At 36.3% G+C, this 13,303-nt stretch overlaps 1 protein-coding gene across 1 annotated transcript in view; it reads left to right on the top strand.

Moving 5' to 3' along the window:
* The window catches only part of HELRODRAFT_182763 (hypothetical protein), a gene marked incomplete at both ends in the record, with an annotated part of 28,460 nt that extends 15,320 nt beyond the window's left edge, over positions 1–13,140 (top strand). Inside the window, 21 exons of the mRNA XM_009033491.1 lie at positions 321–366; positions 669–778; positions 1,100–1,248; positions 2,288–2,347; positions 2,860–2,998; positions 3,359–3,412; positions 4,666–4,790; positions 5,032–5,233; positions 6,406–6,492; positions 7,045–7,183; positions 7,856–7,921; positions 8,195–8,307; positions 8,760–8,868; positions 9,294–9,376; positions 9,623–9,724; positions 10,137–10,211; positions 10,416–10,696; positions 11,150–11,258; positions 11,685–11,844; positions 12,149–12,282; positions 12,694–13,140. Coding sequence (XP_009031739.1) covers positions 321–366; positions 669–778; positions 1,100–1,248; positions 2,288–2,347; positions 2,860–2,998; positions 3,359–3,412; positions 4,666–4,790; positions 5,032–5,233; positions 6,406–6,492; positions 7,045–7,183; positions 7,856–7,921; positions 8,195–8,307; positions 8,760–8,868; positions 9,294–9,376; positions 9,623–9,724; positions 10,137–10,211; positions 10,416–10,696; positions 11,150–11,258; positions 11,685–11,844; positions 12,149–12,282; positions 12,694–13,140 — 2,790 coding nt within the window. The remainder of the gene's footprint in view (positions 1–320; positions 367–668; positions 779–1,099; positions 1,249–2,287; positions 2,348–2,859; positions 2,999–3,358; positions 3,413–4,665; positions 4,791–5,031; positions 5,234–6,405; positions 6,493–7,044; positions 7,184–7,855; positions 7,922–8,194; positions 8,308–8,759; positions 8,869–9,293; positions 9,377–9,622; positions 9,725–10,136; positions 10,212–10,415; positions 10,697–11,149; positions 11,259–11,684; positions 11,845–12,148; positions 12,283–12,693) is intronic.
* Positions 13,141–13,303: the final 163 nt, after the last annotated feature.

The raw sequence follows: 13,303 nt of genomic DNA, 5'->3' as shown, positions 1-13,303 counted from the left end.
ACTACAACAACAACTATAATGTTAACGGTAGTAGTAGTAGTTATAACGGTAATAATTATAACAATAGTAATATAATTAGCAACGGTGTAAATAATAATATTAATAATAATAATAATAACTATTTTTCATCAATTCCACCCCAACAAACATCGCCCCTCCCCCCACCACCCTATCTTCCCGGCGGCAACCAGCATCATTATCACAACAGCCCCCACCACCATCTTCATCATCCTCATCATCACCCCCATCATCATCACCACCATCCCCCTTTTCCTTACCATCATTATCATCACCATCATCATCTTCCCCATTCGATGCAGTACGACTCGTCGTCTGGTTATTTCAGAGCTAAGGCACTACCTCAGAGTAAGTTCTCTTGATGATTATGATGATGATGATGATGATGGTGATGATGTTGTTGTTGATGATGATGATGAGGATGAGGATGATGATGATGTTGTTGATGATGTTGTTGTTGTTGATGATGAGGATGAGGGTGATGATGATGTTGTTGATGAGAATGACGTTGATGATGATGTTCTCACATGAAAAAAGTTTCATAATATTATTAATACCAGCAAGAATAGCAACAATAACAATAATAACAATAGAAACAATATCATCACATTACTCATTTGATTTTTATTTAAAAACCCGACGACCAATAGAATCGATGGTGGACAATGGCAACCAATCAATGAGCATGTCCAGTGAGGAAGTGGAGGAAGAAGAGAAACAAATGGTCAAAGACATCTTATCTAGGATTGGTCAGCCAAAAGTGGGCTGGGCTGACATTTTTTTTAACCTCATTTCTTTAATCACGTGATTTTGTTTATTTTTTTTGCTGTAGGCTCACGTGGTTTTGTTCATTGATTGAACGACTTGTCATTATCAATATCTTATCGTAGCTACTTATAGTTCAGAGGTAGAGAGATAGAGAGAAAGAAAGTAAGGGGAAAGGAGAGAAAGAAAGAGATGAGTGAAGAACATACGAAATTGAATGAAAAGGAGAGAAAAAGAAAGAGAGAGAGAGAGAGAGAGAGAAATAAAAGAAAGAACATACAATCTAAAATAACAAACATACAATTCATCTTCCCAGGTCATGGATGTAGGGCCGAGGTGTGCCCTAATTCTTCTGACCCCGCCCGAATTGGGTCACACAGAGCTCATCGACGTTGACTTAACCGACGTTTTATACGAGTTACATCTGTCTGAGATGAATGAGTTAATGTTTAACTCGGTCTATAGGTCGGTTTGTATGCGTGTATGTGTGTGTGTGTGTTGGTGTGTGTGTGTGCATTTGCATTTGTGTGTGTATGTATGCGAGTGTTTTTTGGATGTGTGTGCGTGTGTGTGTGTGTTTGTAAATGCGTTTGTATATTTATGAACAATTTTTCTTGTATTTTTTGGTCGTTTTTTAACGTTAGTTTATGTTTTGTTGTAGGTGCGTGTGTCTGCTGATATGTTTGTGTTTTTGTGTTTCTTTGGATGTTTGAATGTTTTGTTTGGTTGTTTGTTTGTTTGTTTGAAATGATTTTGTATATTTTTTAGCAAGTTACGGCTGTTTTTATTTTATTTTATTGTATACACACACACACACACACACAAATTTGGTTTTAGTACGTCAATTAGTGTTCCAAATACAAAACATGTTTTTGTTTATTTGACATAATGATATATTAATTCATTCATTCATTCATTCATTCATTCATTCATTCATTCATTCATTCATTCATTCATTCATTCATTCATTCATCCATTCATTCATTCATTCATTCATTCATTCATTCATTCATTCATTCATTCATCCATCCATTCTTTCATTCATCCAGCCATCTAGTCATCCATTCATTCATCAATTCATCCATCCATCCATCTAGTCATTCATTCATTCATCCATTCATTCATCTATCCATCCATCCATCAATCATTCGCTTTGTTGCCATTTTTGTTCATCTCTGCGTTTGTATGTCTGTACGTTTCAATCTGCGAATATATGTTTGTATGTCTAAATCTGTATGTGTTTATATTAGTGTGGATGTGTGTGCGTGTTGAATTTTATTAGAATAAATATTATATTATATTATATTATATTATATTAGCGAATATGTTAGATCAAATGTACATACATATATATATTATGTTTTATAATGCACACACACACACATACACACACACACACACCCTCACGCACATACACACGCACACACACACATACATATATATATACACACATTCATGCACACATTCACGCACGCACACACACGAACGTGTAATATTTTTCCAGTGGTGATGCTACGGAAATAACTCTGAGAGATTTAAAACCAGTCACTGAATACTTCGTCAAGTAAGTTCTCTTGCTTGCTTTTTTTTATTAAAATTAATGTTTAAATGATTTTATTACGAATTTTTAAAAATGTTTTAATTTTAAATTATTAAAACTCACTGAGTTGTATTTATAATGAGGTGTTTTCTTTGAGGTTAGTTTTTACTTGTTAATACAGTCGCTTTCTTAAAATCAAATTCTGAACCTCAGATGCAATTCTACGACGATGATGACGATGATAGATGATAATGACGTTGATGATGGTGATGATGAAGAGGATGATGATGAAGAGGATGATGATGAAGACAATTATGATGAAGAGGATGATGATGAAAAAAATGATGATGAAGACGATGATGGTGAAGACGATGATGATGAAGACGATGATGATGAAGAGAATGATGATGAAGACGATGATGATGAAGACGATGATGATGAAGAGAATTATGATGAAGAAGATGGCAAACTGGCAATAGCAATAATGAAATTCGAAATCATTCTTCACCCAAAACACACACACCCATGCCAACCAGGGTGCATTCCATACTGGATAATATCGCGGGTTCTCCGTCTGAGGTAGTCAACTTTACGACCCAGGCCTGTGAGCCCGAACCACCACCCCCTCCAAAGCTGGTCTCCAAAACTATTAGCACTCTATTGCTCAAGTGGAATGTACGTCTGTGTGTTTGTTTGTTTGTATTGGTTGTTTGTGTATGTTTGTTTGTATTGGTTGTTTGTGTATGTTTGTGTGTCTGTGTTTGTATGTTTGTTTGTTTAATACATACATATGTATACACATACATACATACATACATATATAATACATACATACATACATACACACACACACATACATACATACATACATACATACATACATACATACATACATACATACATACACACACACACACATACATACATACATACATACATACATACATACAAACACATACATACATACATAAAAACACATACATACATACATACACGCACATACATACAAACATATACACACACCCGTATTTGCAGGTTGCTATTGATAACGGTTCGCCAATAACAAGTTACACCCTAGAATACGATAAGGTTATTATTATTATTATTATTACTAATCTTCTTCTTCGCGATATTATTATTAATATTATTGTTGTTATTATTATTTATTAAATTCTTATTCATAACCTGTTTTTAAATGTGTATTGTTTTTTTGTGTACGTATAAAAAAAATGTGATGAATGGATGTATGGTTGTATGCTGTCAGCAAACTTGTGTGTGTGTGTTTGTCTGTGTGTATGTGTTTGTGTGCGTTCGTGTGTTTGTGTGCGTTCGTGTGTGTGCGTGCGTGCGAGTGTGTGCGTGCGTGTGTATGCGTGTGTGTGTTATATACATACATATAGACATGCAAAACATTTTCATTTCGAAAATGGAAAAAGCTTTATTTGGAAATACATAAATATCCGTTGGAACATTTGCTGTTTTGTTTAAGAGTGTATTTCAAAATACCTGGGCGTGTGCGTGCGTGCGTGCGTGCGTGCGTGTATATTTAATGTTTTTTTATAATGTTGTTGTCTTAAAAATGAATAATCTTAAAACGTTAGCCCAGGGGTAAGTTTTTTTCTCAAAAACTTTTCTAATTTGTTTCTTTTTTCACTCTCGCTTATTTCCCTCCTTCTCTCTCTTTCTCTCTCTCTTTTCTTTTTCTCTCTCTTTTATTCCGTTTTTTTTCATTCTTCCGCTCGTTCTCTTTTTCTCGGGTATTTCTTCTACCTCTTTCCTTTTTCATTCATCCTTTCTTCCTAATTTTTTTCTTTTTTCGTTCATTTTCGTTTCCTCCTTAATTTTCTCTCATTTTCACTCGATCATTCTTATTTGCTCTCTTTCATTCTTTCTCTCCCTTTCTCTCTCTTTTTCCCTTTTTCTTCTTTCTCTCTCTCTTTCTCTTTCTCTCTCTCTCCTTCTCTTCAATCACTAATCCTATCTTTTTTGTTTTCCAACTTTTTTTCATTATTCTTTGCGCTCTATTTTCGTTTTTTAAAAATTCGTTTTTTTATTTTTTACAAATTGGTGAATTTTTGCTCGTTTTACTACAGTAACTTTGTTCATGTCATCATTCGTTTAAAAGTCAATCAAACAATCAAACTAGCAGTCACAAATCAATCAAGCAAGTTCTCAATATTTATTCAGTTAATCTAGTCATTTAAGTGGCCAGCCACCAATCATTCCACAGACCAATCACTTCATCAAAGAACCATTCCTTCATTCATTCGTTCGTTCATTCATTCATTCAATCATTGATTCAACTAACTGACCAACTTTTAACCAATAAACCGACCAATCAGGGAGCTGGTGACCTAACCTTTGAGGAAATATTCACCGGAAGTCAGCGCCAGTACAAAATCACCAAACTACTTCCGGCAACCTCCTACGCCTTCCGCTTGTACGCCAGCAACGCCCTTGGCAGGAGGTTTGTGGGTCACGTGACTGTGATGATGGCGATGATGATGACGACGACGATGATGATGTTGATGAAGAAAATTGTGATGTTGACGATCGTGATAATAATGATGAAGAAGAAGAAGAAGAAGAAGAAGATTGAGGTGATGAGGATTTTGATGATGAATGACAGCTTAAATTATGAGGTATATAACATCTTTGAAAAACCACACCACCATCACCACCACCATCGTCGTCGTCATCATTTGCAGCAACCACAGCAGAGTGGCCAGCTACAGTACGAGCGGTGTGGCGCCTCAGCAGCCGGACCCACCGATGCTGTCAGAAAGTTTTGCCGACAATCTGACGGTTTCTTGGATCAGAAGGCCCAATGACGACATGTTCACGCTCATGATGATGATATCGAATGATGACGATGGTGATGACGACGACGATGATGATGATAAAAAGAAGGTAGCTATGATGGTGATGAAAACATATACATACGATACGATACGATACGATAGGATATATTTTATTTGCTTCAAAATAAGAAAAGAAGACATACATACATACATACATGCATACATATATACTAACATGCATGCATGCATACATACATACATACATGAAATGAAACCACATTCATCCATATATATTTATGAGAACATGGCACTTTCAAGTACAAGACCAAGTATTTAACTTATGGACATACATACACATACAAACATACATACACACACACACACATACATTTATGCACACGTACATACAATACCCTCGTTGTGGTTTCTCACTCACTCGCACTCCTTCTCCCTCTCTCTCTCTCTCTCTCTTAAATTTTATAGCGGTGAATGTGCTGTATGTAACTGAAATAACGATTTACATATGGTAATTGCGTATATGTATGTGTGCGTGTGTGTGTATGTGTGCGTGTGTGTGTGTTTGTATGTGTGCGTGTGTGTGTGTTTGTATGTGTGTATGTTTTTCTGTTTAGAAAAACGTGTGTGCAAAAATGAACTGAATGAATTATGAAAAAGAGCGAATAGTTAGCGGATTTAACGAATTAATAATTGAGCCAGTAGATGAATGAATGAATGAATGAACGAATGAATGAATGAATGAAGGAAGGAAGGAAGGAAGGACAAAATTAGTGAACGAATAAACGAATAAACGAATGAATGAATGAACAAATGAATGAACGCACACTAACGAACATACAAAAACAAACTGATCAAAGAATGTTGTTGTTTTTATTGAAATTGACTTTCTTGAAAATATTTGAAAAATTTCTGGCCTACATATTTTTGCCATCATCATCAGGATCGTCTTCTTCATCATCTTTTTCTTCATCCTCATCACATAAACATCATCGTCGTCGTCGTCATCATCTTCATCACCATCACTCCCGACAACACACACACATATACACACATATACACACACAACACATACAACACATACACACATACATTGACTGTATGCACATACACACACACACACCTACATATACACTCACATGCATACCCACATACCCATCATATATTTATACATATACAAGCATACATCCGTACACGCATACATACATCCGTACACGCATACATACAAACAGACACATGCAAACAAAAATACATACAAACATACAGAAAGAGGTATTCAAGACAATATACATTGGTCCTAGTTTATCTTACAACGTTACTCGCTTAACCAGAAGTTCTGAATATAAATTTAAGGTTAATGAATGAATGAATGAATGAATGAATGAATGAATGAATGAATGAATGAATGAATGAATGAATGAATGAATGAATGAATGAATGAATGAATGAATGAATGAATGAATGAATGAATGAATGAATGAATGAATGAATGAATGAATGAATGAATGAATGAATGAATGAATGAATGAATGAATGAATGAATGAATGAATGAATGAATGAATGAATGAATGAATGAATGAATGAATGAATAGATGAATGAATGAATTGATGCATAAGAGTATGAATGTATGGATTGGTAGATGAATGAATAAATGATCAAACAAATGAATGATTTATATTCTTTATTAATATTCTTGGTTTTTTTTTAACAACATCACTAAGAAAAATAACTTATAATAATTACAACAACAACAGCACAAACAATCAGACAAACACACACAGACACATACATACACAAACCGACTCACACACAAACCGACACTCACAAACAGATACACACACTCAAACCGACACACACACACACTAACCGACACACACACAGACACACACAAACACACAAACAGTTACAAGCATCTAATGAGGATGGAACGAGTGAATGGAGCGATATAGTGAAGTTCAGAACTACAGCGGACAAACCGGGCACTTGCACCAAACCACACATTCTTGGCGATATCGATCAGTCCTCCTTCACCATTGCTTGGGGTTGGTGCGAAAGAAAATGTCACCTTTTTACATTTTTTTTATTTCCAACCTACAGATTGGAATGACGATGGTGGTGATGATGACGATGGTGGTGATGATGATGACGATGGTGATGGTGGCGATGGTGAAATGTTGATGATGATGTTGGATTTTTAATATGGCAAACCATCCGCAAAACATCTGCATGAATATCTTTTGCAAATGATTCCCAGTACGTCTCGGTCTGTCTGTCTGTCTGTCTGTCTGTCTGTCTGTTTGTCTGTCTGTCTAACTATCTATCGGTTTTTTGCCTGTTTGCTCTCTCTTATCTCTCTCACTCTCTCTTATTCATTCCGACAAAAAAACCGATATGGAATAAGTATACGCAAATATCGTTAGCATACATAATACCGGTACCGATATTCGAAACGATCCAATGCCAAATAGCAACCGATACGAAAAAAATATTCACAGTTCCGAATCTGTTGAACGCATGTTAAGACATGAATTCCGCATCTGTTGAGTTTTAATAATTTTCGAAATAATTTAACTTCAATCTTCAAATTTTGAGGTTTTTTTCATGCAATTTCCAATAAAAATAATAATACCAGTAATAACTTGCAGCATAATTATTCATACATTTCCTAGGTTATTATTATTCATGGCCCCACGTAATTATCATAATTTATGCAGATCCTCCGGCGGACAACGGCGGTCAGGAGATTACCAATTACCTTGTCATGCTAGATAACGGCAGTGGTAATTAACATTATTAATATTAATAATATAATTATTATAATTATTATTATTGTTGTTATTATTTTAACAACAACATACAAACAACATCAAACAAGGGAAGAATTTTTTTTTTCAAAATTTTACAATCAGCAATAATATTATTAACACTATGATAATAATCAAAAACAACAAGATAAACAATAACCCAAAACAACAGCAAAATATACAAAACACATACAATACATACAAAACACATACAAATACATACTAAACATACAAAACATACAAAACCAGATACAATAGTAAAAAACACAGAACTGACTCGAGAGTATGTGGCCAGTAACTTGAGCCCTGGCACTCTGTGCAAGTTAAAGGTAGCATCCATGAATGCCATTGGTCAGAGCCAGGTATGTTTATTATTATTATTTAGTAGTAGTAGTAGTAGTAGTAGTAGTAGTAGTAGTAGTAGTAGTAGTTGTTGTTGTAGTTGTAGTAGTAGTAGTAGTAGTAGTAGTAGTAGTAGTAGTAATGTCGTGAATTTTTTTTTCTATTAACATTCTTAAAGATTTGTACATTGACTCTAACTAATGGATTTCAAAGTCGTGTTGTAAATGAGTTCATAAGCATTTGCATTGTTGTTTACGTGGTTGTGTTTGTTTGTTTGTTTGTTTGTTTGGTTGGTTGTTTGTTTGATTGTTTAATTTATTGTTGGTTAATGCAACAGTTAATTACGAAATACCATTTACTATTAATATTATCATTATTATCACTATCATTATTATCATTATCATTATTATTATTTATTATTATTATTATTATTTATTATAAATTATAATAATTATGAATTGATAACTAAAAGTGGAGTGAGACATTGACGATAACGACTAAACCATCGTCGCCGAATGCCTGCGGTCAACTGGAGGTCTGCGGTAAAATGCGGGCCAATGGAATATTTTTTGTCAGCTGGAGTTAGAATTATTAAAAAGATTTTATTCGTTTATTTCAACCATTCCATCGTTCATTTTTTGTGTTTATTCATTCGTTCTTCATTCGTTCTTCTATTCATTCAATCATTTCATTCAATCAGCTATTAATTTAACACTTTCATTCATTCATTTGTCTACAAATTCAAACTCAGCCAACCAATCGATCGATCAATCAATCAATCGATCAATCAATCAATCAATCAATCAATCGATTGATCAATCGATCGATCATCCAACCAACCAACCGACAGAACCACCAACATTAACATACGGCTCACCTGTAACTTTATACGAACTGATGATGATGGAGGACAACAACAACAACATCAGTAACAATAATAATAATAATAACAACAACAATAATAATAATAATAATAATAAAAATCGTTGGGCTGATGTTTACAAAGGTTCGAAAGCGAGTTGTTCGATTGATTGTTTGGTTCCTGGGAGGTCCTATCTCTTCAGGGTGAGGGCCTTTAACGGAGCCGGGGTGAGTTTGCTGGACGTTTCTTGCTAGAATTATTATTTCATTCATTCATTCATTCATTCATTTATTTATTTATTTATTCATTCATTCATTCGTTCATTCATATATTTATTTATTTATTTATCCTAATAAATCTGTTCGTTTTTTCGTTGTTGTTTTTGTTCGTTCGTTCATTCATACGATTGTTCGTCAGGTGGCTCGTTTGTTTGTTCACACTTTCGTTCAACGTCTATTCATCTGTTCGTTCAGGCAGGAGTTTGGAGTGAACCAACGCCCTACACTAGTGGTGCCCTTCCGCCAAGCACCCCCGACGCCCCGATTGTCGCCTGTTCGAATGCACACTCGATCTCCGTCAGGTGGTCTCAACCGCTTTGTAATGGCGCCGAGATTCTCATGTACAAATTGGAATGGCAGCAACAAGATTCTGAATTCGCTCTGGTTGGTTGTGTGGTTGGTTGTGTGGTTGACTGGTTGGTTAGTTGGCTGGTTGTGTAGTTTATTGTTTTTTTGGCTGGTTGGTTGGTTGGTTAAATGGCTGATTAATTGGCTAATTGATAGATTAGTTGATTGATTGGTCTGTTGGTTTGCTGGTTGAGCAATAAATTCACTAAACAACTTCAAACAAAAAGTTACTACTTCAAAAATTTAATCTCATTCACATTTACACTTGACAATAAATAAATTACATCTTCTTACATATTCGTAATGAAATAAATAATAACAATAATATTAATTATAATAATAACAATAAAATTAATTGTAGTTATACAGTGGTGCGGATTTATCAACAGAAGTATCTGAACTTAAGGCCGCATCTTTGTACAACTTCAGAGTTCAAGTTGGTGTGGTGTGTGTGTGTGTACGCGCATGTGTGTGTGTGTGGTGTGTGTGTGTGTGTGTGTGTGTGTGTTGTTTACTTTGGTCATCATTCACTCATTCACTCGTCTATTTGTTTGTTAATTATTTATAATATCATTCATTTACCCATTTCATTCGTTTTCTCATTCCTTCACTCAGTCGTCGATCAACCAATCACAATCAGGCCATCAATTCAGCCGGGCCCAGCTCATTCAGTCCAACAACAACTTGTACCACGCCTCCTACACATCCTGGACCAATCACATTATTCCACGCTTCCTCAACGTCCAATAGCATCACTCTAATTTGGCGGGAACCTCTGGACCACGGTAGCAAGATTACCGGATATTATATCGGTATCGACGATAGACCGGTATCGCTTATCGATCAGAAAGATTTGATACTCGTTAGTGGCGGTAATACCGAATATACCATAACTGATCTGCTACCGGAAACTGTTTATAAGTGGGTATCTTGCAATGTATTGTATCGGTGGTATTCAGACTCTAAACACACACACACGTACTCACGTACACCAACGCACTCACATACACTCACACGGGCGCATTGTTTGTGTATTTTGGAGTATTAATTGAGGTAAAGGTGCTGTATAGAAATAAGAATTACGTACTTGTAACGCATGGATGATATCACGCTTGCTGATGCTGAAAATTTTATCCTTACAACTTCACAACACCAACATCTTCCGACTCTACACACACACACGCACACACACATACTCACATACACCAACACACTCACATACACTCACACACACACTCATACACACATACTCACATACACTCACACGCGCGCACACACACACGTGCACTTATACACACATACACACAGGTACTCACACACACAGGCACTTACACATACTCACACGCACGCACACACACACACACGCGCGCACAGAATAAAAATTCAAGCAAGCAACAGCATCGGCCTAGGGCCACTGAGTAGCTGCCTAAAGATATCCACCCACTCACACCCTCCCCTTCCTCCCCATCTCGAATGCGTCGTCGTGGGCTTCAACAACTTGAAAACTTAAATGGAGAGATGTTAAGACGAAAAGAGAGAGTATTAGTAACATTTGTAGCAGTAGTAGTGGCGTCTGTGGCGTTGTTGCTGGCGGTAGTAGTAGTAGTGGTAGTGGTGGTCAGGTGACTTACTGTTTAGAGATGCTGAAAGAGTTGGATAGGTAAGTTTTTTGTTTGTTTGTTTGTTTATTTGTTTTTGGTTCTTAGTGTTAACAATTTTTAACAGACTGTCGTTAAGTTCTGTAACGTTATCATCATCATCACCATCATTTTCCTCATCATCACCATCATTTTCCTCATCATCACCATCATTTTCCTCATCATCACCATCATTTTTATCATCTTCATCATTTTCGTCATCATTTTCACCATCTCCATCATCGTTTCAATCAATTTTTTCCAGTTTCCAGAAGATCTACCTTGGCCCCGCACACTGCTTCCGGGTCAACAAACTCCAAGAACTGACGGAGTACAAATTCCGGATCTGTTCCGTGAACAGGGATGGGCAGGGAGAGTATTCGGATTTGTGCGTCTTCAAGACTTCCAAATCACCTCCGCCTGTTCTTAAAGGTTTTGTCGCCAACTATTCAAATAATTTTAATCAACAAAATCCACTAATTAATTATTCTCCAACCAACTAACCAACCAACCAACTAATGAAATAATTCTTCAACTCAACCATTCCATAAACATCCCAACTAACAAATCATGACTACCCAGCCGATCAAATCATTTCCAACTAGCCAATCAAATCATTCCCAACTACCCAATCAAATCATTCCCAACTAGCCAATCAAATCATTTTCAACTAGCTAATCAAATCATTCCCAACTAGCCATTCAAATCATTTCACCCTAACCAACCGCACAATCAGCGCCGAAGGTAGCGTACATAACAAGTGAGGCATGCAGTGTTGAATGGGCAGCACTGAGACCTATGGGTCACGACAACATATACTACATCTTGCATATACAATCTGTCTTTGGTAGAGATCAAACCTTCAAAGAGGTGTGTGTGTGTCTGTGTGTGTGTATGTCTGTGTGTGTGTGTGTCTGTGTCTGTGTGTGTGCTGATGTTTTACTAGCTTCATTGTATGAATGTCTTTTTTTTATTGTACATTTTGTCACTTTGTTCGATTCATTACAGGTTTAAGAAATAATTTTCTTAACATTTGTCTATTTATTCATTCATTAGTTTGTTCGTTCTTCCGTTCGTTCGTTCATTCATTAGTTCATTCCTTCATTCCTATATTTATTCATTCATTCATTCACTCATTTCAACATTCATTTATTACTTTTTCATAAAATTTTATTTAACTAATCAGTATTATATTCATTCATCCGCTTCTATTTTCATATACTCTCTCACACACTCCTTATCTCTCTTGGTCCGATATACTCGACCGACTTATCGACACAGATATACCGAGGTCCATCAACGACCCACCGAGTATCAGGGCTGTCCCCATCGAGCGAATATCGAATCAAAGTTTGCGGCGTGCGTCAATCAAAAAACCAACTGACCAATCAGAACGAAGAAGTAATCGGGTCATTCAGCCAAACGACTTCATTCGTCACTGCCCCAGATAAGTCGGCCAGTTTGAGGTCAAATGAGGATTTGACCTCCGCCAACGTCACGAACAAGTGGTCTGGGTCAAGGTTACTAAGGTTCGACTGCACTGACCAGCAGTATGCGGTCATTTTGTTGATATGTTTCGCTCTGTTCGCCATCCTTGTGGCGTTCATCGTACAGTATATCGTCTCGCAGCAGAGCGAGGAGGATGTTTATAATGTATCATCATCATCGTCATCGTCATCGTCAACTGTTACGTCACCATCTTCATCGTCGTCGTCGTCATCATCGTGATCGTACATCGTGTAGCTATTTTTTTATCATTTTTCAAATATTAAATATGGTATTTAAACACAACTACACAAAACACGCACACGCACACATACACGCACACACACACACACATACACACTCACTAAAACACTTACACATATGTACAAAAACACACACATACACA

This window comes from Helobdella robusta (assembly GCF_000326865.2).
Source record: "Helobdella robusta unplaced genomic scaffold HELROscaffold_92, whole genome shotgun sequence".
In the NCBI taxonomy this organism is placed as follows: Eukaryota; Metazoa; Annelida; class Clitellata; order Rhynchobdellida; family Glossiphoniidae; genus Helobdella; species Helobdella robusta.
This window is presented reverse-complemented; position numbering and strand designations above follow the sequence as displayed.